Source organism: Myiozetetes cayanensis, unplaced genomic scaffold (genome assembly GCF_022539395.1).
Source record: "Myiozetetes cayanensis isolate MyiCay16 unplaced genomic scaffold, myiCay2020 scf26, whole genome shotgun sequence".
Taxonomy (NCBI): Eukaryota; Metazoa; Chordata; class Aves; order Passeriformes; family Tyrannidae; genus Myiozetetes; species Myiozetetes cayanensis.
Window position 1 is genome coordinate 2,667,308 of NW_026087477.1, and position 23,137 is coordinate 2,690,444.

At 68.3% G+C, this 23,137-nt stretch overlaps 3 protein-coding genes across 3 annotated transcripts; 1 reads left to right on the forward strand and 2 right to left on the reverse strand.

Annotated features, from left to right (window-relative positions):
* Positions 1-687: 687 nt before the first annotated feature.
* On the reverse strand, positions 688-15,024 carry LOC126642990 (transcription factor COE4-like). Its single transcript, XM_050321091.1, is given in 19 exon segments — positions 688-1,102; positions 1,134-1,778; positions 1,899-1,974; positions 2,307-2,507; positions 2,879-3,058; positions 3,172-3,328; positions 3,838-3,903; positions 4,251-4,339; positions 4,499-4,618; positions 4,697-4,834; positions 5,614-5,731; positions 6,635-6,716; positions 8,917-8,985; positions 9,687-9,714; positions 9,717-9,759; positions 9,903-9,958; positions 10,068-10,131; positions 10,714-10,870; positions 14,879-15,024. Coding segments are annotated over 17 exon segments (1,770 nt in total). The 5' UTR covers positions 15,010-15,024; the 3' UTR covers positions 688-1,102; positions 1,134-1,778; positions 1,899-1,903.
* On the reverse strand, positions 13,289-14,854 carry LOC126642977 (collagen alpha-1(IV) chain-like). Its single transcript, XM_050321070.1, has one exon. It carries the CDS (start codon positions 14,497-14,499, stop codon positions 13,546-13,548), a length of 954 nt encoding a protein of 317 aa, XP_050177027.1. The 5' UTR covers positions 14,500-14,854; the 3' UTR covers positions 13,289-13,545.
* Positions 15,025-20,477: 5,453 nt separating the features above from the next.
* On the forward strand, positions 20,478-22,867 carry LOC126643244 (C-type lectin domain family 4 member F-like). Its single transcript, XM_050321501.1, has 7 exons — positions 20,478-20,643; positions 20,788-20,868; positions 21,129-21,185; positions 21,271-21,422; positions 21,753-21,864; positions 21,942-22,151; positions 22,860-22,867. Exons 1-7 carry the CDS (start codon positions 20,478-20,480, stop codon positions 22,865-22,867), a joined length of 786 nt encoding a protein of 261 aa, XP_050177458.1.
* Positions 22,868-23,137: the final 270 nt, after the last annotated feature.

Sequence of the window (23,137 nt, forward strand, 5' to 3'; positions counted from 1 at the left end):
TCCCCAGCACAGCAGGGGGGTCAGGGAGGGTCCTTGGGCCCCCCTGTCCAAAGTTGGGGGTCCCCCCCCGTGTCCCCCGGGGGACAGAGGGGCCCTGGGGGGTGGGAGGAATCCAGGGGGTGGTGAGGGGATGGGGGTCCCCGCAAACCCCCCCAGCTCCCGCACGGGGGTGCAAATAGCTGGGGGCGGCGAGTTGGGACCCCCGGCAGTGGGGGCAGCACTGGGGGCCGTGGGGCCCAGGGTGGGCGCCGGGAGGGTGAAGCCCCCTCCCTCTCCCCGCGACTGTACCCAGGACTCCCCCCGCGGTGTCACCACCCCGGGGTCCCCAGTGCCGCCCCCCCGCTCACAGAGCCCCGGAGCCGCAGCCCTTCTGCAAGGCCTTTATTCCCCACGGCAGAGCCCCCCACCCCACGAGGGACCCCGGCCACGCCCTGACAGCGCCGCGGGGGGCCTGTCCCAGGGTCCCTGTCCCCAGGGGTCCCGCAGGACCCCAGCCCTGCCCGGGGTGGCCCCAGGGGGTGCCGAGGGAGCACTGACACCGAACAGGGACAGCGGTGACAGGAGACACGCGGGGGGTCCGGGCCACCCCCGGGTGGGATGTGAGGGGGGCAGGGGCTGAAGGGGGTTGGGCTTTTAACCCTTTTTATGTACAAAGTTCCCGCTGCTCCTTCCCAGATGGGAGGGGGGCAAAGGGAGGGACAGGGACACCCCCTGGGGGCAGCAGGGCCAGGGTGGGTCCCCTGCCCCACCCACCCCTCCCCCCCAGGGCTCCCCCCGGGCTAACAATGATTGGAGTGTTGATATTAATAATGATTGATAACGAGGAGAGAAGGTCCCACAGCCCTGGGGCCTCCGGGGACAGGGACAGGGACAGGGGGGTCCCCTCCCGGGGGGGCAGCAGGGCCTGATCCTGCACGGGCAGAGAGCTGGGATCCAGGATCCAGGCATGGGAGTCGTGGGTGGGCAGTTCCAGATGTGGAGCTGCACAGCTGGGAGAGAGCTGGGAATGGTGGGGGAGCTGGATCCCACCTGAGCATCCTTCCTGTCCAGGGATACCATCCCATCCCAGAGCATCCTTCCTGTTCAGGGATATCCATCCCACCTGAGCATCCTTCCTGTCCAGGGATACCCACCTGAGCATCCTTCCTGTCCAGGGATATCCATCCCACTCCAGAACATCCATCCCTCCTGCCCTGGAACATCCTCCAACCACAAGCATCCGTCCTGTTCCAAAGTATCCATCCCAGCCTGGAGCTTCCAGCCCTCCCCAGAGCATCCCCCCATCCTTCCATCCATCTCTCCATCCATCCATCCCACCCTGGAGCTTCCATCCTGTCCTGGACCATCCCTCCAGCTCTGAGTGTCCATCCTGCCTTGTTACATCCATCCCATCCTGGGGCATCCATCCTGTCCTGGAGCATCCATCCTGTCCTGGAGCATCCATCCCACCCTGGAGCATCCATCCCACCTCAGGGCATCCATCCCACACCGGCACATCCCTCCCTCCTCGCCTGGATCCTCATGCCCTCAGTTCCACTGCCCCCACTCCCAGGTCTCTCCATGTCTTTCCGAGGCCAAATCCAGCATGTTTGGGTCATTCTGGGAGCTCCCCAAAGCCCCCCCTGAGCGGGGCCGGGGTCCCCCGGGGGGGCCGGGCTGGGGGAGCCGTGGCCAGCGCGGTCGGGGTCCCCTTTGGGGTGGGGGTCCCCCGTCCCGCTCCGTGTGGCGGCTCCGGTGCCGTCCCAGCTCCCAGGGCGGCTCGAGGCGGCCGGGCCCGGCTGCAAGGGAAGGGGGTTGGAAAGGGGAACATGGGGGACAGGGGAGTCCCCATCCCTTGTCCCTGCTCCCCCATGTCCATCCCAGGGGAATGGGGGGGTCTGGAGCCCCCCAGGACCCACCGTGCTTAGGAATAGGCCAATCCCTGGAGCGGCCGCGCCGGGGCCGGGAACTTGTCCGAGTCCTCGAACGGAGGGTCTGGGCAGAGGGGGGACAGCATGACACAGGGGGGGACATCGGGGACAGGGAGGGACACCAGGGACAGGGGGGACATCGGGGACGGAGGGGACAGTGTGACACAGGGGGGACATCAGGGACGGAGGGACAGTGTGACACAGAGGTGACATCAGGGACGGGGGTACATGGGGGGACAAGCACGAGGGTGGCACAGGGCAGCCCCGGCCGTGCCCACGTTCAGGACATCAGGGAGGTACAGGGAACACGGTGACACCGGGACCCCTCCGTGGGGCAGGGGGAGCCGGGGGTGGGAGTGGGGACACAGGGACACGGGGCCAGCGGGGCCGTGTCACCTTGCAGGGCGGCGGCGGCGCTGGCACAGGCGGGGCCGGGGGAGCCGGGCGGCCGCACCACGGGCGCGAAGGCGCTTTTCTGCTTCACGGCCGAAATCATCGTCACCGGCGAGAAGGAGAAACCCCCCGGAGGGGTGGGCGCGGGGGGGCCCGCGGGGACCGACACCGACGACGCGCCCAGGGGGGGGCTGGCCGGCATGACTGCGGGGACAGCGACACGCGGGGTGGGGACACCGCAGGGACAGCGACACGCGGGGTGGGGACACCGTGGGGACAGCGACACGCGGGCTGGCACGTGACTTTGGGGACCCCCCAGGGCTGGCACGTGGCTGTGGGGACACCCCGGCTTTGGTCCATGGATTTGGGACACCCCAGGGTTGGCACGACTTTGGGGAACCCCCAGGAACCCCCCGCCCATGACTTCGGGGACCCTCCAGCACTGGCACATCACTGGAAACCCCCCAGGGACTCTCCCATGACTTTGGGGACTCCCCAGGGACCCTTCCAGAAGTTCGGGGCCCCCCAAGACCCCCCTGCCCCCGCCCTGGGCCCCCCCCGCGGCCGGGACTCACTGGCGTAGGGGGAGGTGGCGGTGGAGCCGTTCAGGAAGCTGGGGGGGGACCCGGGCACCCCCAGCCCGGCCATGGTGCCCCCCCCGAAGCCGCCGGTGCCCCCGGCATAGCCCTGCTGGGGGGCAGAGCCGGGGGGGCCGAACCCCCGCGCCGGGGGGGTGCCCGGGCTGCGCGAGAACCCTGCGGGACACGGCGACGTGTGGGGACGCGTGGGGACGGGTGGGGACACGGGGAAAGGGTGAGGGGGGGTGGGGATAAAACCCCTGCCGTCCCCAGCGCGGGGTCGGGCCCACCTTGGTCGGAGCCCTGCGGGGACTCGGCCACGGGCAGCCCCAGCTGGGCCCCCCCGAAGGCCGGGACCCCCACGTGGGTGGGGGGCAGCGGCGCGGGGGGGCGGGGCACGCTGTACAGCGCCTCGGCGATGTCGGCAGCCCGCTTGAGCAGCACCTCCTGGGGACACCGGCACGGCGGCCACCGCGGTGTCACCACCCCACAGAGCCCCGCGGGGCACCCCGGGGGGACACCCACGCGGTGTCACCTCGTGGCACAGTGTGGCATCCCATGGTGTCACCCCCCCGACATGGCGGGCCCCCCCCCAGCACAGCGTCACCCCACGGGTGTCACCCCACAGCGTCGCCTCATGGCACGGTGTGGCACCGGCATCACTCCCGAGTGTCACCCCCCCAGCGTCACCCAACAGTGTCACCTTGTGGCACAGTGTGGAACCCCACAGGGTCACCCCCCAGCACGGTGGCACCCCATGGTGTCCACGCCCCCAGCATGGTTCACCCCCCTGTGTCACCCCACAGCATCACCCCACAGTGTCACCCCACAGTGCCACCCCCTGGTGTCACCCCCAGCACAGCATCAGCCCATGGCACCGTGTCAGGGGAGGGGGGCAGGTCCCAGGGGTGTTCCCGGGGTGGGGGTCCCACGGGGGGGTCCCGGGGCGTGCCCACCTGGTTGCTGTGGGGCATCCCATAAAGCGCCTCCACCAGGTCAGCCGCCCGTTTCAGCAGCACCTCCTGGGGCAGGGGGGTTAGGGGGGTCCAGGGGGGGCTGCACCCCCACCCCAACCCCATCACACACTGCAGGCACCCCCACCCTGCCCCCCACCCCAGCCCCCCATGGCCCTCCCTGAACCCCTTCTCAGGAACCCCCTGTCCCCTCCATGGCCCTCCCTGAACACCCCCAACACCCCCCATGTTCCCCCCATGGCCCTCCCTGGGCCCCCCCAAACCCCTCCCCGTGTCCCTCCCTGCTGCCAGCTCTGGAGGAGGTGGGGGGCACAGGGTCCCCCCTCCCTGTCCCTGTGTCCCACAGAGGTGTCCCTGTGCCCCCCAGAGGTGTCCCTGTGCCCCGGGGGTCCCACCTTGGGCAGGCGCTCGGGGTCCCCGGGGTGCCGGGGGATCACCTTCTGCAGCCGCTGGAACCCGTAGTCGATGGTGGGCTCGTTCAGGGCTGGGGGGGAAAGAAGGGGGGTCAGATCCCCGGGCTGGGAACCCTCCCCAGGGTCTGTTTCTGGGGGGTCTGTGTCCCCTCCCTTGGCTCTGCTCCCGCCTTTCCCGGGTCTCTGCCCCCCTTTCCGGGGCGCTGCCCACCCGCCCCGCGCCCCCTCACCGGTGTAGACGAATCTGCCCGGGGCGCCCTTGCAGAACTGCTTGGATTTGTAGGACAGGGTCACCTCCACGACGCCGGGGATGTGGCGGGGGGGAGTCTGCACCCGGATGGCGTGGGGGTGATGAGCTGCGGGGGGGTGAGAGGGACACACACGGGGAGTCAGCGCGGCCCAGGGGGTCCCGCGGCCCCCCCAGGCCCCCCGTACCTCGCTCCACACCAGCACGGTGCCGAACACCACCTGCAGCCCGTCGAAGAAGTTGTCGCCGATGACGATGACGGTGGCCCTGCCCGTGGTCCAGCCCTCGCTCGGGCTGATGGCCTTGATGCAGGGGGTGGCTGCGGGGGGGACAGTCACCGGGGGCGGGGGGGCGTTAAGGGGGTTGGAGGGGGTTGGGGGGCACGGGGATGGGGGAGAGGAGGGAAGGGAGAGAGGGGGAGAGGCGGGACAGGCACGGGGACACAGTGGGGACACAGAGGGGACAGGCATGGGGACAGGGGAAACAGGTAGGGACAGACACGGGGACACAGTGGGGACAGGCACACGGACACAGGGACATGGACATGGCAGGGGACAGACACAGGGACACAATGGGGACACAGTGGGGACAGGCATGGGGACATGAGGACATGGATATGGCTGGGGACAGGCATGGGGACACAGTGGGGACAGACACAGGGACACAGGGACACAGGGACATGGGGACACGGACATGGCTGGGGACAGACTCAGGGACACAGATTAGGACAGGTGGGGACATGGGGGCATGGACATGGACAGGGACAGACACACAGACAGGGGGACACAGTGAGGTGGATATGGATGGGGACAGACACACGGACATGGATTGGGACACACAGGTGGCCACAGGGACAGATGGGGACAGACACGGACACGGGGACACAGGTGGCCATGGGGACATGGACTCAGATGGGAACAGACACAGGGGCTGGCACACGAGGGACAGGCTCAGGGACACGGACAGATGGGGACAGCAGGGAGGGGACAGCCACCAGTGACCACAGGGGGACACATGGCTCGAGGGGATCCCACCCCCTTCCACCTCCCTCCCTTGTGTCCCCCTCCATGTCCCCCCTGTCCCCCCCGTGTCCCTCACCCTCGGCAGGGTCGAGCCGCCGGGCCCTCCGGCCGTGCTTGGAGTTGTTGTGCACGAACATGTTGTCACTCACGGCCAGCACGTGGCCGTCCACGTGCACCGTGGTGGAGACCACCACCTGAGGGACAGGGACCCCTGACCATCACACACCCCCCCACCTGAGGGACAGGGACCCCTGACCATCAGAGACCCCCCCACCTGAGGGACATTGACCCCCAGTGAGCACCCCCTGAGCCCCCCGGGGGGGCTGTGCCGGGTGTCCCCAGGGCTGTCACACCCATGTGCAGGTGACAAAGGGGTGGGTGCATTTGAAGCCCCCCCCAAGGGAACCCACCAGCCCTTCCAGGGGACCCCCAGAACCCCAGGAGACCCTCCCCAGCCCCTCCTCCTATTTCTCAGCCCCTCCCCACCCAGGGACCCCCTGGACCCTCTCAACCACCCCAGGACCCCCCTCCCCATCCAGGACACCCCAGGGGACCCTGAGTTTCTCCTGTCCCCCCAAGACACCCCTTAGCCCCTCTTGTCGCCCTCCCAGCCCCCTCCAGGGACCCCAGAACCCCCAGGGACCCCCGTAGCCCCTCCAGGACCACCCTCCAGCCCCCCAAGGGGACTCCTGCCCCTCCTAGCCCCCAGCCCCGAAAAGGGGACCCCTCGCCCCCTCTTCGCCCCCCCTCCCTCCACCGCTCTCCTGCCGCCGCCGCGATGCAAATGGGGTCGTTAATCACCGAAATGTCACAATTAACATCTCGTTACCGAGCCCTGATGAACCTGCGGGGGGCTGGAGGTGGGGAGGAAGAGCCAGGACCCCCTCCCCTCCAACTCGGCTGCGCTCCCTGCGCCAGCTGCGGCTCAGGGGCACAGGGGGCTTCAGGAATTGGGATCTCAAAGGGGTGGAGGGGAATTGGGACTACCCTTGGTGAATCGAGTCCCCCATCCCCTCCACCCCTTTGAAAGCTTTAGGGGTCCCCCAACCCCTTGAAGTCCCACACCCTCTCAGATATTTTATTTTGGGGGCTCTCACCTGGAAGCGCCGCATGTCCCGGGGGTTCCCCGCGTTCTTCAGGCAGTTCTGGTTGCACTTGAGGAAAAACTTGAGGAAAAACCTGGGATTGGGAAGGGTTTGGGGGGTGTTAAAAAACCTCCGTGGCACGGTGGCCTCATCCCTCTGTGTCACCTTGTCCCATTCCATTGTCCCCATCCTGTCCCATCCCACCGTCCCCATCCCTCTGTCCCCCCCATTCCCACCCCACTGTCCCATCCTGTCCCCATCCCTCTGTCCCCATCCTGCCATTTCCCACTGTCCCACCCCGTCCCCATCCCTGTGTCACCCTGTCCCATCCCACTGTCCCACCCCATCCCCATTCCAATGTCCCACCCCACTGTCCCCATCCCTCTGTGCCTCTCTGTCCCCACCCCAGTGTGACATCCTGCAACATCCCTCTGTCCCATCCTGTCCCATCCCACTGTCCCAACCCCTGTGTCACCCTGTCTCATCCCACTGTCCCCATCCGTCTCGTCCCCATCCCACTGTCCCCATCCCTCTGTCCCCCGCCCCGTTCCCACCCCACTGTCCCATCCTGTCCCCATCCCTCTGTCCCCATCCTGCCATATCCCACAATCCCGTGCTCTTCCCATCCCTGTGTCACCCTGTCCCATCCCACCTGTCCCATTCCACCGTCCCCATCCCATTGTGCCACCCTGTCCCCCACTGTCCCCATCCCTCTGTGCCACTCTGGCCCCACCCCAGTGTGACATCTTGCCCCATCCCGGTGTCCCGTCCCATCCCCATCCCGCTGTCCCCCTGCCCGATCCCACTGTCCCCACTCTCCCCATCCCAGTGTCCCTCCCTGTTCCCAGTGTCCCCCTCTGGCCCTTCCCAGCGACAGGGAGAGGGGCTCCCGTGGAGGGGGGTTCTCCCACGGATTTGGGATCACAGGGAAAGAGGATCCCATGGAGAGGGGTGTGCAGGGAGAGGGGGTCCCACAACAACAGCGTCCCAGGGAAAGGGGGTCCCACAGTCAGAGGGGGGTCCCAGGGAAAGGGGGTCCCATGACGAGGGGAATCAATGGAAAAGGGGTCCTACGAAGAAGAGACCCCAGAGAAAAGGGGTCCCAAAGGAAAGGGGTCCCCTGGAGGGGGGGGGCTCCACGGAAAGAGGGTCCCAGGGGAAGCTGCTCCCCCAGGAAGGGGGTCCCAGCCCGGCCGTGCCCACCAAGGCCCCTTTCCCGGCCGAGCTCAGGCAGAGGGGGGACCCCCCGCGCCCCCCTCCCCGCCCCGCAGGTGGTAATCAGGGCAAGGAAGGAGCTGGAAAACGGCAGGAAAACACCCCCCCCAGCACCGGGAGATTGACAGGGACAGCGAGGGCTGGGGCTCCCCGACCCCCGGCCCTCAACCCCCGCCCCCGGCCCGGGGGTGCTGGGCTGAGCCCCGGGGCTGCAGCCGCTCGTATGGGCCCGGGAGTTAAAAATACGGGTCCTGCGCATTAATTAGCATCGCTAATGCCCATTGAATATGCAAATGAGCGGCGCCGCTGCCGAGCACCTTCTGCTCCCAGCGCATAAATTTGAATCCGCAATTTGCATAATCGTGTATAATTAATGAAAAGCGTCAATTTTAGCTCCTAAGTAATTTGATTAACATGTTGATAGGGCACTTATCGGGCTCTCAAACCAGTGGGGCTGGGCTGGGGGCTGGGGAACTGGGGGACTGGGGGGCGGCCTGGGGACACGTCTGGCCCTGGGTGACCCCTCGAGAGCCCCAGCGGATGGGGGTGTGTTGGGGACTTCGGGGACACTCCTGGCCCTGTGTGACCCCCCGAGGGACCTGGGGATGGGGGGCGGTAGGGGAGGGGACACGGGGACACCAGGACGTGGCAGCTCCATCCCGTGGCCGTGATGGAATTCCAGGGCCACGATCCCAACATCTGGCCAGGGGGCGGGAGGGGGCACATCTGGAGGGCGCTGCTGGGGTGGGGGTCGGGGACAGGGTCTGTGTCACCCCCTGTCCCCAGGGAGGTGGGACGGGGGCCCTGAGGGACCCCCCTTGCAGGTGGGATGAGGTGCAGACCCCTCCCCACGCTGTCCCCCCCAGTGACCTCGGGGGGGGGTGGGATCCCCAAGCCCGGGCTTGGCTTGGTGTCACCAGGGAGGTGACACCATGTCCAGGCTCAGCACTGGTGGGGCAGCGCTGGCACCGCGTCCCCAGCCCTGGGGACACCCCGGACCAGCTCCAGGGGACCCCCCGCGGCTGCCACCGCCCCCCCAGGCCCCAGCGAGGTGTGGGGGTCCCCCCATGGCCCCGTGCCTGTCGATGATCACGGGGTCCGAGGGGGTCTCGTTGCGGTTCCCGCAGCTCTTCTTGTCACAGCAGCGACTGGACACGGGGACAGGAGGGGACAAGAGGGGACATGAGGGAGGGGGGGGCTGGGACCCCATCCCACAGCCCCCAAACCCCGGGGGGGACCCCCAGAGCCCCGGTTCTCACCCTGGACCCCCTGTCACCCTGTGCTGCGGGGTGGGGGTCACGGGGGGGACCCCAGCACAGGGACAGTGGTGACAGGACGGGGGGGACACACGGCAGGGGGGATCACCCCGGGGCACTCCTTTCCACCCCCCTTGGGGCTGGGGGGCGATTTGGGGGTCTCTGGGGGGGCCCTCCTGCCCTGGGAAACACTCGGGGAGCCAAGGGGGGGGCTCTGAACTGGGGGGGACCCACCCCCCATCCCCGGGGGGCTTCCCATCACCTCGGGGGAGTGAGGGGGGAGGGACCCACTCCCCATGGCAGGGGCCACGGCCTGCCCCCGGGGACGCGGCAGGGCCGGGCTGGTGCCACCCCCAAACCCCAAACACGGCAGGGCCGGTCCTGGGGGGCACAGCGAGGTGAGGGGGTCCCCGGGGGCTCTGGGGGTCCGGGGGCTTCATTAGAGCGGCTCTGGGGATCAATTAGCGGCGCTGGCTCATTAATTGGCACAAACAGAGCGGGGCTGGTAAACAAGGGCGGGCACTCATGGGGCACCGGGGCACTAACGGGGCACCGGGGACCCCAGGACCCTCTGAGCCTCCCAGCCCCCCCACCTGCACATGATCTCGTGGGTGAGCAGCACCGGCACATCTCGGGGTTCTTGTCCTGCCCCTCGTAGATGATGGCCTGGGGGACAGGAGGGGTGGGGGCACAGGGGGGCACGGGCTGGCACCACAGATGGGGGTGCCCCCCCCCGCACCAGGTGCTCCTGCTCGGCTCAGACACACCCGAGTGTGCCGGGGGGGCCCGGGGGGTCGGGGGGTCGGTACCTGCTTGGACATGGAGTCGATGAGCCGCACGTACAGATCCTGCTCTGTCCGGAGCCCTGCGGGAAATGGGGGGGTCAGCCCCACCTGGGCCCCCCCGGGGACCTCTCCAGGGCCCCTCCAAAACCCTCTGAGCCCCACCAGCACCCCTCCAGCGCCCCCAGGCACCGTTGCTGTAGAGCAGCTGCAGCCGGTAGTGGATCCCGTTGTTGGTCTTCTCCCCGTTCTGCTCCTGGGGGGACACAGAGGGAGGGGGATCAGCAGTGGGGGACACGGGTGGATGTGGGGGGAGACACAGATGGATATGGGGGGGCACATATGGATGGAGGACCAACTGGAGGGCACAGTTGGATGGGGGAGGTCAGTTGGATGCAGGGTGGACACAGCTGGATGGGGGATTAGTTCCATGTGGGGATGAGAGTTGGATTTGGGGTCAGGTGCATGGGGGGGACACAGGTGGATGTGGGGGGACACGGATGTGAGGAGGCCAGTTGGGTGTGGAGGGGACACACAGGTGGGTGGGGGTGAGACAGAATTGGATGTGGGATCAGTGGGATACAGGGGGGACACGGGTGGATGTGGGATCAGTGGGATGTTGGGGGCACGGTCGGATGTTGGGGGTACACGGTTGGGAAATCAGATTGGATGTGGGGTGACACAGATGGATGTGGGGGGACACCACGGGCCCCTCCACCACCCCCTGCCCCCCTCCCCGGCCCCACGGAGCCCCTCGGGTGACTCTGGGTCAGGGCTCAGCCCTGCCCGAGGCGGGGCAGCCCCGGGGGTCCCTCCCCCGGCCCGGGGGGCTCCTCACGCGCTCCTTCTCCACGAAGTCGATGAAGCAGGTCCTCTCCACCTCCACGGGCTGGCCCTGCCGGTCGTACATGGCCAGCACGAAGTGGAAGAAGTTGGACTTGCGCAGGTTGGACGGCGGCTGCTTCTCGAAGTGCGCCCGGGCCAGGGACACCCCGCTGGGGAGGGGGACAGGGCCGTGGGGGGGCTGCCGGGACACCCAGCGCCCACTATGGCACACCAGCAGCCCAGCAGCCTGTCCCTGGGACACCCGGGACCTGCAGCACCCCCTCCCCAGCACCCCCAGCACCTCTTCTATGGGACCCCTTCACCCCATCCCCAGCACCCCCAGCACCACAACGCCAGAGCAGCAGCACCCTAGCACTGGGACCCCACACAGCACCGGGACCCCCAGCACCCTGTCCCTGGGACACTCAGACCCTGCAGCCCCCCTCCACAGCACCCCCAGCACCCCTTACTGGGACCCCCAGCCTGTCCCCAGAACCCCACACACCCTCCCTGGGACCCCAGCACCCCACACCTGGGACCCTCAACAGACCCTCCCCAAGACCCTCAGCTCCCCTCCCCAGAGCCACCAGCCCGTTCCCAGGACCCCCAGCACCCCTGTCCCTGGGACCCCAGCTCCCAGGACCCCCAGCCCCCAGCTCCTCCTGGGGGCACTGTCCAGGGGGGGACACTGCCAGGACCGTCCCTGTCCCTGGCACCGGGGACAGGAGGGACAGAGGGGACACGAAAGGACAGAAGGGGACAGGGGGGACAGGAGGGGACGTCCCCGAGCCCTCCCCACCCTCCCCACCCCCACTGCCACCCCGCAGGGCCACCTCGGGGCTCGAGGTGTCACCAGCTGCTCTGAGGGCCACCCATGGGGACAGGACGGGGACAGCACGGGGATGGGGGCAGAGCCACCCCAGGGACAGTGGCTCCTGGAGCACCGACCAGTCCCCGTCACGGTCACCGTGTCCCCAGCCCACGGGTGGTCCCTGTCCCCCTGTGTGGAGGGCCCAGGTCCCCCCCTGCTGTCCTGGGGACAGTCCCTGCACCCCACGGGGACCCCCAGAACCTACAGGCCCCTGCAGCGTGGGGCAGGACCCCTGAGCCCCCCAAACCCCCCTGTGCTGCTGCTGGGCACTGCCACCACCCCCAGCCACGGAGGGACACGACTGTCCCCCCACGGGTGGCCTGGGAGCGGGGTGGGGGTGTCACACGCAGCCCCCTGCCCGCAGCAACCCTCTGAGGGCGTGGGGGGCCAGTCAGGACCCCCAGCACCCCGCTGGGACACGGGGGGGTGGCCGAGGACACGGCCCAGGGGTGGGGACAGGGTGAGGACACCCCTCCCCTCGCAGCCCGGGGATGGAGCAGGTCCCCGGTGTCACCTCCCCTGCCCCGGCCCCGCCAGCTCTGGGGACCAGCCCAGGCCAAGTGCGAGGCTCGGAGCCTGGGGACCCCGGGGACGCTCTGGGGACACTCTGGGGACACTCTGGGGACACTCTGTGACGGAGGAAAAGCTCGTTAAGCTGATCCCCGGGGCCCGAACTGTCGCCAGTGCCAACCCCCGGGCCACGCCTGGCACACGGAGCCCTGAGCGCGGCCACCACCGTGTCCCACAGCCGTGTCCCCACCCCGCGGTGTCCCTTGTCCCCTCCTAAGGGTCTCACCAGCACTGGTGGCTTCGCTCTCATGGTCCACCCCCCGGGTGACCCCCCTACTATCCCCCCCCAGCCCACCCCGGGACTCCCCCGGACGGGACGGTGGCATCTGCAAAGCCTCAGCCCCCCTAGATCCCCCCAAATCCTCCCCAAACCCCGTCCCCGGAGCGCAGGGGGGGTTCTGGCTGCCACCCCCCCCCGCCCGCGCTGCCGGCCCAGCGCGGCGCGTTAATTAATTATTAAAGGCAATCAGGCATTTCCAAGCAGCCCCGGCCCCGACGCTTACAGGAAAGCGGCGGCCGCCCCGGCGGGCACCGGGCACGGCCGTGACGCGGCTCCCGGGGGGGTGCGGGGGGCGCAGGACCCCACCCCAGAGCCGAGACCCCGCGTGGGGTCACCCCACAGCCCACGGACCCCTGCGGGACAGCGGGACCCCCGGGCCGGCCCCCCCGGGGACCCTGGAGCAGCCAAGGGGACACACGGGACTGGGGGAGTCCTAGTGGGTCTTGGACCCCACCCGCGGGCTGAGAGCCCACGTGGGTGACCCCAAAACCCACGGGACCCCGCGGGGGTCACCCCACAGCCCCCTGTAGGACCCCCAACCCCTGTGGGCACCCTGGGGTGGCCACAGGGACCACAGCAGTGGGGGGTCTTTGTGGGGCTGGTATTTGTAGGGTGGGGGTACAGGGGTCGAGAGGGGTGTGGGACGAGCCCCCCCGAGCCTGTCCATCCATGTGGCACTGCCACCATGGTGCCACACACCCAGCTGGCACAGGGGAGGGCAGGGGGGACCCCACACTGCCCAGCACCTGGTCTGGGGGGTCGGTGAGCCCCCCCTCGCCCAGGGGGTGCCTGGCACACCGGACCCCCTCACCACACACGCACCCCTCCCTGTCCCCACTGCCACCCCCGGCTGTGCCCCCTGCACCCCACGGGGGTCCCGGGGGGGTTGTGGGATAACAGGGACAAGCCCAGCATCCCCCTACACCCCAGCTTGGACCCCCCAGCCCCCCACCCTGGCACTGCCCCCCGGGGCCAGGTGGGACCCCCTGTCCAGCCACTCCCCGGGGGCTCCAGACCCACCCCCTGTGGCTGGGATGGGATGGGGCCGGGGGAGCCTCTGGGGGGTCCCTGTCAGTTTTCAAACATCCCAGAGCTTTGGGGGCATCCCAGGGACCCACCAAGGCTTAAGTCCCCCCCACTACCGACCCCCCAGACCCCACAGTGCAGGAGCTGGGGACAGGGGTGACACTGTCCCACACTGCAGCCAAGACCCCTCTGGGCACAGAGAGGGGGACACAAGGGACACAGAGACCCCCAGGATGGCAGGGAATGGGGTTCATGGAGCCCTGAGCCCCTTGGAAAGGCAGGGAATGTGGTGAGCATCCCAGAAAGAAGGGGATGAGGTGGGCAGAGCCCTGAGCCCCCCAGGACAGCAGGGAATGGGGTTCATGGAGCCCTGAGCCCCCCAGGAGGGCAGGGAAGGGGGTGCCAGGGGCCATCCCTGCTGGCACAGCACAAGCCCCTCCCAGCTGAGCTCCACGGGAGTCCCAGGACACCCAGGGGACAAGGGGTAGGGGGTACCCAGAGGCCCAAGGAGCCCCAGGGCATTGGGGGCACCCGGGGGCACATCCTGGGATCCGGGAGTGCCCAGCATTCCTGGGGCACGGAGGGCTCCTGGATTGCCCAGGGATGCTCATGGAGCCCGTGGCACCTGGGATGCCCACGGTTCCCGGGACACCTGCGGTGCCTGGGGTGCCCATGGAGCCTGGGATGCCCATGAAACCTGGGAATCCCATGGAGCCTGGGATGCCCACAGTGCCCGGGATGCTGAGGGTGCCCAGGATGCCCACAGCACCCGAGATGCCCACGGCAGCTGGAATGCCCGCAGTGCCCGGGATGCCCCTGGAGCCTGGGAAGCCTGCAGTGCCCGGGGAGGCTGCAGTGCCTGGGATGCTCACAGGGGCTGGGATGCCCCTGGAACCCGGGATGGCTGCAGTGCCCAGGGTGCTCAGAGAGCCCGAGATGCCCACGGAGCGCAGCACACCCAGAGCACCTGGGACACCCACGGACCCGGGGATGCCCACAGCCCCCAAGCTGCCCACGGAGCCTGGGATGCCCAGAGACCCCAGCATGCCCATGGATCCTGGAGGCTGGGATAGGATACCCGCAGTCCCTGGGATGCCCGAGCAGCCCGGGATGCCCGCAGTCCCTGGAATACCCACTGTACCAGGATGCCCGAGCAGCCTGGGGTGCCTGCAGAGCCCGGGATGCCCACGGAGTCCAGCCTATCCACAGCCCTCGGACGGCCGTGGATGCCCACAAACCCCGAGGATGCCCGTGGAGCCCGGGATACCCACAAACCCCGGGATGCCCGTGGAGCCCGGGGTGCCCGCAGAGCTCGGGATGCCCGCAGCCCGCGGGACGCCCGGAGCACCTGGAATGTTCGCAGCTGCCGGCATTGCCCGCATTGCCCGGGATGGCCGCCCTGCCCGCGGAGCCCCCGGGGTGCCCCCTTACCTCTGCGCCGCCGTGCTGGCGTCCAGGATGCCGGTGCCCTGCAGCCAGCGGCCGGCGGGCAGCCCCGCGCTCAGCGGCTCCTCCTTCATGGGGACCCCCCCCCGGGGCAGCGCCTCCTGCACCGAGAACATGGCACGGGCTCAGGGGGTGCCCCGGGGCCCCCCCGGACCCCCCCCCGGGGCTCAGCTCCGGGCAGGTGCCGGGGGCCGCCGTCCCGGCCGCCGGGGAAGCGGCATCTGCGGAGGGAGGGAAGGAGGGAGGGAGGGAGGGAGCGGGGGAGCCTCGGGGGCGCGGGGGCGGGAGGAGGGGCAGAGCCTGAGAAGTTGGAGACGGAGGAGACCGAGTGCGGGGAGGGGAAGGGGAGGGCGGAGGGGGCAGCGGGAGGGATGGGGAGGAGTGGAGGGAGGGATGCAGGGAGGGATGGAGGGAGGAGAGGAGGAGTGGAGGGAGGGATGGGGAGGCTCAGAGGAGAGGAGGGCGGCAGAGGAGGAGTGGAGGGAGGGATGGGGGGAAGGCGGAGAGGAGGAGGAGGAGGGAGGGATGGAGGGAAGGAGAGGAGGGGTGGGAAGGAGGGATGGAGGGAGGCCGGGAGGAGGAGTAGAGGGATGGAGGGAGGCACGGGAGGGGTGGGAAGGAGGGATGGAGTGGGAGGCCTGGAGGAGGAGTAGAGGGACGGAGGGAGGCACGGGAGGGGTGGCGGGAGGGGAGGGAAGGATGGAGGAGGCTGGAGGAGGGATGGAGGAGGCGGGGAGGAGGAGTGGAGGCTGCAGGGGGAGGAGGGCGGCGCGGGGGCCTCGTGGCGGGGGCGGGGGCGGCGGGGGCTCGTTACCGGGCGGGCGGCGCTGGCGGCGGGCGCGGCGCGGGGCGGCGGCGGCGACGGCGGCAGCGGCAGCAGCAGCAGAGCGGGCGGGCGGGGGCGCGGAGGCGGCCTGGGGTCCTGGGGCTCCGTGTGCGCCCCCGCCGCCGCCCTCGCCGCGCCCCCGCCGCGGGCAGCAGCACCATGAGCAGCAGCGCCCGCGGCCGCCGCGCCGGGGCCGCCCCGCCCGGCCGGGCCATCCCGCCCGGCAAACGAGCCCCCGCCGCCGCCTCCCCGGGGAGGCAGGGCCGGAGCCGCCGGGGTAGGCGGGGGCCGCGGCCGGGCAGGCTGACATCATTCCGGGGAGGAGCGGCCCCTCCCCGCCCGCGGAGGGGGCGGCGGGCACCGGGCACCCCGGGGCACGGACCCCCGGAGACCACCGGGCGGCCCGGCCGGCGCGCCCCGGGGACACCCCGAACCGGCCCCGGGGGTACCTCAAAGTGACCCCGATGTATCCTCCAAGACACCGTGGGGGCGCCCCGAGCGGGCCCCAGGGGTACCCTGGAGTGACCCCAGTGCAGCCCCCAGGGCACCCCGCGGACACCCCCGGCACATCCGGGGGTACCCCCCCTGCGGCCACAGGGACACCGCCGGGACACCCCAAAACAGCCCCCGGGGTGCCCCGGGAAGACCCTGCTGCATCTCCAGGGACACCCTGGAGAGACCCCAAAGCAGCCATGGGGGTACCCCAAAGGGACCCCAATGGATCCCCCAAGACACCCTGGGGAGACCCCTGGCAGATCCAGGGGGGATCCTGGGGAGACTTCCCTGGAGAGACCCCAAAGAGGTCCCAGGGGTACCCCAAGGGAGACCCCAAATGGGTTTTGGAGACACCCCAAAGGAGACCCCACTGCACCCCCGAGATGCTCTGGGAAGAGCCCAGGGACACCCTGAGGAGACCCCAAAGAGGCTCTGGGGACACCCCAGAGGAGCCTCCCCTGCACCCCTCGACACCCCCAAGGCCTCAGGGCACTGCTGGCTCCTCAGAGACCCCCAGACTCCCCCAGACCCCCCTGGCCCTGGGCAGCCCCTTGTTCCCTCCCATGTGCCCCCTGGGATCCCGATGCCACCTCCCTTTGTGTCCCTTGCCCCCCTCACTGTCCCCCAGGGAGCCCCTCAGACCCCTTGGAGTGACCCCTGAGTCCATCTGTCCATGTCCCTGTCCATCCCTGTGTCCATCCCAGTGCCCATCCCTCCATCTGTCCATCCCAATGTCCATCCATCCATCCATCCCAGTGTCCATTCATCCATCCCAGTGTCCATTCATCCATCCCAGTGTCCATCCATCCATCCATCCCTCCATCCATCCATCCATCCCAGTGTCCATTCATCCATCCCAGTGTCCATCCATCCATCCATCCATCCCTCCATCCCTCCCTCCATCCATCCATCCATCTATCCATCCATCCATCCCAGTGTCCATCCATCCATCCCAGTGTCCATTCATTCATCCATCCCAGTGTCCATTCATCCATCCATCCCAGTGTCCATTCATCCATCCCTCCATCCCTCCATCCATCCCTCCATCCATCCATCCATCTATCCATCCATCCATCCATCCCAGTGTCCATTCATCCATCCCAGTGTCCATTCATCCATCCATCCCAGTGTCCATTCATCCATCCCTCCATCCCTCCATCCATCCCTCCATCCATCCATCCATCCATCCATCTATCCATCCATCCATCCATCCCAGTGTCCATTCATCCATCCCAGTGTCCATTCATCCATCCCAGCATCCATCCATCCCTCCCTCCACCCATCCATCCCAGCATTCATCCATCTATCCCAGTGTCCACTCCAGTGTCCATCCATCCATCCCCCTGTCCATCCATCCTTGCCCCGTCCATCCCAATGTCCACCTGCCCATCCATCCATCCATCCATCCATCCATCCATCCCTCCACCCACCCATCCATCCCAGCATTCATCCATCCCTCCCAGTGTCCACCCATGCATCTATCCCAGTGTCCACCCTAGTGTCCATCCATCCATCCATCCCTCCATCCCCATCCCTCCATCCCCGTGTCCCTGCATCCATCCGTTTCCCCACCCCCAGCCCCCCAGCCCTGCCCCTGGCGATGTTCCCAGAGGAACCCCCGCTCTCTGCCCCCCCTCGTTCATTCCCAGTTCCCGGCGGGATTCCCGCGGGAGCGTCCCTGGGGAGCCGTTCCAGCCGCTAATGGACCCTAATGGAGGCGGGGGGGCACAGGGATGGGGGGCTCCCCCAGGCTGGGGGGGTTGCTGGAGCAGCCGGGGGGCACAAACGGACCCCAGAGCTGCATTTGGGGGGTGGAGCACGCGTGGGCACCCAAAGGGACCCCTGTGCCCCCCCTCGAATTGCGCTGGGGAGGGGGCTGGGATCGGGGCCATCCGGGCTCCGGGAGGGCTGGGGGACAGATTTGGGGGCAGCAGAAGAGTCCCAGCTCCCCCCCCAGAGGGGCCCGGCCGTGTCCCCGAGGGGACAGTGTCCCCAGTGTCCCCCCCGTCCCGGCCCTGTGTCCCCCCACCAGCAGCCCCAGCCCGGCCGCCAGGGGGCGCCCCGCGGCCGTGACGTCATCTTGCTGTGGGCAGAGCCGGGCAGGGCCGGCGCCATCTTGGATGTGGGCGGGGCCGGCGCCATTTTGGGTGTGGGCAGCGCGGCCGCCGCCATCTTGGGAAGGGAACGGGGGGTGAGGGAGGGGGATCCAAACCGGGCACCGACACCCCAGAAACAGGAGCAGACACCCCAGAACTGGGACCAGCCACCCCAAATCGGGCACAGAGATCCCAAAACTGGGCACAGACACTGCAAGAGTGGGCACAGACACCCCAGTAAAGGGTGCAGACACCCCAAAACTGGGCACAGGCACCCCAAAACTGGGCACTGACACCCCAAAAACAGTCCCTGACACCCCATGAGTGGGCACAGACACCCCATAACTGGGCACTGACACCCAAAAACCGGTCCCTGACACCCCATGAATGGCCACAGACACCCCAAAACTGGGCACTGACACCCAAAAACCAGTCCCTGACACCCCATAACTGAGCACAGAAACACCAGAAATGGGAAAATACAACCCAGAAATGGGTGAACACACCCCAAACTGGGCACTGACACCCCAGAAATGGGAAAATACACCCAAGAATTGGGACCGGTCATCCCAAATTGGGCATAGACACCCCAAAACCGGGCACAGACACTGCAAGAGTGGGCACAGACACCCCAGAAATGGGACTAGACACACCAAACTGGGCACAGACACAGCAGAATTGGGTACAGGCACACCAGAAACAGGTGGGGGCACCCCAAACTGGGCACAAGAACCCAAAACTGGGCACTGGCACTGAGCAGATGCCCCACGGCTGGGCACAGACACCCCAAAACTGGGCTGAGAGAAACCAGACCCTCCCACAGACACCCCAGAACCGGGCACAGCCCCCCCAGCCGGGGTGTGTGGGTTCCTGGGGGTCCCGTGGCTGTGGGGCTGTGGCTGATCCCTGCGGTCCCGTTCCCCCCGGGGCTGTGATTCAGCCCTTGTGCAATCTCGTTTCCTTCCCCCTTCCCGACCCTTTCCTGTTCCTGTTTCCCTCCCCCCGCCATCCCCGGGGACGGATATTGGGGAACATCCTCCCTGACTCACCCCTTGCACAATCCCGAGGGTCTGGCGGCTCCGGGAGCCCCTCAGGGAGCTGGGATGGGGCTGCATCCTGCAAAACTTCCCGTGCAGTTCGGTGGGAATCCAGGGACCCCGGGAATTCTACGGCACTGGGGGTCCAAGTCCATGAGCTTGATGGTCCATCCCAATCCAAACCACTCCAGGATTACGGATTTGACTACGAGCATCATGCAGATGATCCCGGAATTCTGATGGGCTTGACGTCATGAATATTCCCTGGGATTCCGTTCCGGGGATTCCCATCCCTAAGGACTGGAAATGCAGCGGGGTCCAGTAGAGCCCTAAGGGTGCTGAGTGGGGAAGGATTCCCCATCCCTGGAAGTGCCCAGTCTGGACTGGACTTGGAGCAAGCTGGGATAGTGGGAGGTGTCCCTGCCCATGGCAGGGGGTGGCACTGGATGGGATTTAAGGTCCCTCTAACCCAAACCATTCCAGGATTCCACAAGAAGCTGGATCCCCCAGGGATGGGGAGGACGAGGGCTGGTGTGTGTCCCTCCCCCAGCATCAGGGAGCTGGGTCCCCCCCGGGATTCAGGGGTTCCCCCGGAATTTCTGTGTCTGAGGGTGGGAAAAGTAAATTGTGTTTGGGGGTGAAACTTCAGGGATGGGGATGGGAACAGGGACAGGGATGGGGTCAGGAACAGGGACAGGGGCAGTGACAGAGTCAAGGACAGTGACAGGGACAGAGATGGGCTCAGGGACTGGGACGAGGGCAGGAATAGGATCAGGGACAGGGACAAGTCCAGGGACAGGGAGAGAATCAGTGGGACAAGGATGGGGACAGAGTCGGGGATGGGATCGGGATGAGGGACTGGCACAGGATCGAGGACAGGGACAGAGTCAGGGACGGGGTCGAGGATGGGGACAGTGAGCGGGATAAGTGTAGTGCCAGGGACAGGGAGAAGGATGGGGACACGGTCAGGGACAGGGGTTGACCGCCGGGTAGGGGTCCTGGCCCCCCGTGCCTTGGCTGTCCCCTCGGGGCGTGGGGACACTTGTGACGCTGAGGGATGGCAGGAACCGGCCGCGGGCGGCGGTTCCCGTTCCTGGGTGGGCAGCGGGCAGGAAGCGGCTCCCGGTGCCATGGCCACGGGCACCGACCTGTACGAGACCCTGGAGCTGAGCTACGGGCCCCCCCGGGCCCGAGGGGAGACCCCTGCCCCGCGGGGGTGCCCCCTGTGCCCCTGGGCGCTGGGCACGGCGGTGCTGCTGGTGCTGGGGGCTGCGCTGGCAGCGCTGGGCACCCTCTGTGAGTGACACCGGGGCACCCCAGGGCGGGGCAGGGGGCTGGGAGGGCAGGGAGTGTGGGCAGGGGCCGTGGGCAGGACCCAGGAGGGTCCGGGGTCCATGGGCAGGGGTCGGGGGTCCCGTGACATCTCCCCCCCCTCCCCAGACGTGCAGGGGCGGGCGGAGCTGCGGGCGGTGCGGGCAGAGCTGGCAGCGACCGCGGACCTCCTGATGCCCGACCCCGACGGTAAGTGCGACCCCCGGGCTGGTCCGGGGACCCCCGAGCCCTGTCCCCGACCCCCGTGCCCACCTCCCGCCCGCAGCCCCCCTTCTCCAACCCTGCCCCGTCCCTGCCCGCAGCCCCTGTCCCCTGACCCCGCAGCTCTTGTACCCTATCCCAGCCTGTCCCCAGCCCACAGTCCCTGTCCCCAGCCCCTGGCCCAGCCCTTCCCTGCAGCCCCCGGCCCCAGCCCGCCCCCCTCCGCTCCTGTCCCTGACCCCCGGCAGGTCCCCGGAGCCCAGGAGAGACCCCGGCGGCGGCACGGAGGCGGCAGGACCAGCTCGGTGGGTGATGGGGGGGTGACAAGTGGGGTGGCAGGGGGTGACGGGTTGGGGACGGGGGTGACCCTGTCCCCGCGCTGTCCCGCAGGGCGGTGGCTGCAGGGGCTGGCACTGGGCTGGCACTACCACGCCGGGAAGATTTACCTGTTCTCAGCGGAGGGCCGGCCCTGGGCAGCGGCCGAGGCCTCGTGTGTGGCCACTCACGCCCACCTGGCATCGGTCACCAACCCCGAGGAGCAGGTGAGGGGGCAGGACCAAGCCGCGGCTCCTCCTGTCCTGTCCTGCCCTGCCCGCTCCTGTGCCCCCTCCTGCCTGCCCTACCCTCTCTCCTGGCCATCTTTCTTCCTGGGACCCCTCCTGCCTGAGCACTTTTACCTGCTTGTGCCCCCACCTGAGCATCCCCCCGCCCACCCCACCTGCTACCCGTCCACAACCCTCCTACTTGTCCCCCCCGCCCACAGCCCCTTCCCACATCCTCTCCTACCTCTCCCACCCGCCCCTGTCCCCCAGCCCACCCCTGTGCTTCCCTCAGACCATCCCTGCCCCCCTCAGCCCGTCCCTGTCCCCCAGGCGTACCTGGCCCGCCAGTCCCGGGGTGGCACTTACTGGATCGGGCTGTCGGCCACGGGCCCGGGGGCTCCTGGCGCTGGGTGGACGGGACCCCCTACTCGCCCTCCAACAGGTGAGCGGCATTTGGGGTCCGGGGGGTCACAACTGCCGCCCCCTCCCCCGCTGACCCCATTTCCCCCATCCCCGCAGTTTCTGGGCCGTGGGGCAGCCGGACAACACCGACCACGGGCACTGGGGGGCCGAGGGCTGTGCCCAGATCCACCCGGTGGGCAACGGGCTCTGGAACGACCACAACTGCAACTTCAGCTTCCCCTGGATCTGCGAGAGGGAGCTGCGGGCGCCCTGAGCCCGTGGGGCTGGGGGGGCAAGGCTGGGACACAAACCCCGTGTCTGAGCTGCGTGAGCCCGGGGGGCTCAGCACCCCCACCCAGGGGAGTGATCCCCTTTATCCAGGGGGCTCAGCACCCCCACCCAGGGGAGTGATCCCCTTTGTCCAGGGGGTCTCAGCACCCCCACCCAGGGGAGTGATCCTTCCCAACCAGGGGGGCTCAGCCCCTCCATCCAGTGGGATCATCCCCTTCAACCAGGGGGGCTCAGCATCCCCGATCCAGCAGGATAATCCCCTCTATCCAGGGGGCCTCAGCCCTTTCCCATCCAAGGAGATCAACCCTCCCCATCCAGGGGGATGATCCTCCCCATTCAGGGGACTCAGCCCCCCAGACAGGGGGCTCAGCCCGCCCCTATCCAGTGGAGTTCATCCCCCCCATGCAGGGGACTCATCTGTCCCACAACCAGGGGTCTCAATCCCCTCCCCATCCAATGGGGTGATTCCTCCCCAGCCAGGAGGGATCAGTTCCCCGAACCAGGAGTCTCAACCCCCCATCCAGAGGACTCATCCCCTCCACCCAGGAATTCAACCCCCCCACATCCAGGGGTTCACCCCCAAGCAGGGGGGTCTCCCAGGCAGTGCCACGACCTTGTTCTTGTGCCCAGTGTCCTGGACCCCTCCCGGATCCCGGAGCCCCCCCGCCGACCCCCTATTTCTGGCTCTGATTAAACTGCTCCCTCCGCCCCTCCCCGTGCTGTCTCTCGTCCTCCTGCACCAAGGGGAGTGAGCTCTGTCCCCCCAGGGACACGCTGGGGTCCCCCCCGGTCTCCTCATCCCCCTTGGGGACCTTTGGGGGCACCCCTCAGAAAGGGGGGTACCCACCCCCACAGCCCCCAGTGGGGGGGTACTCACCCCCCCAGTCACATTTGGGTCCCCCCAAATTAACCAGCCCCCCAGACGAGCCAAGGCTGGTTGAGAACAAACTGCTTTAAACAACACAGGGAGGGGCGAAGAACCCCCAGACAATTAAAAATAATGTCCAAACAACTAAAAATAA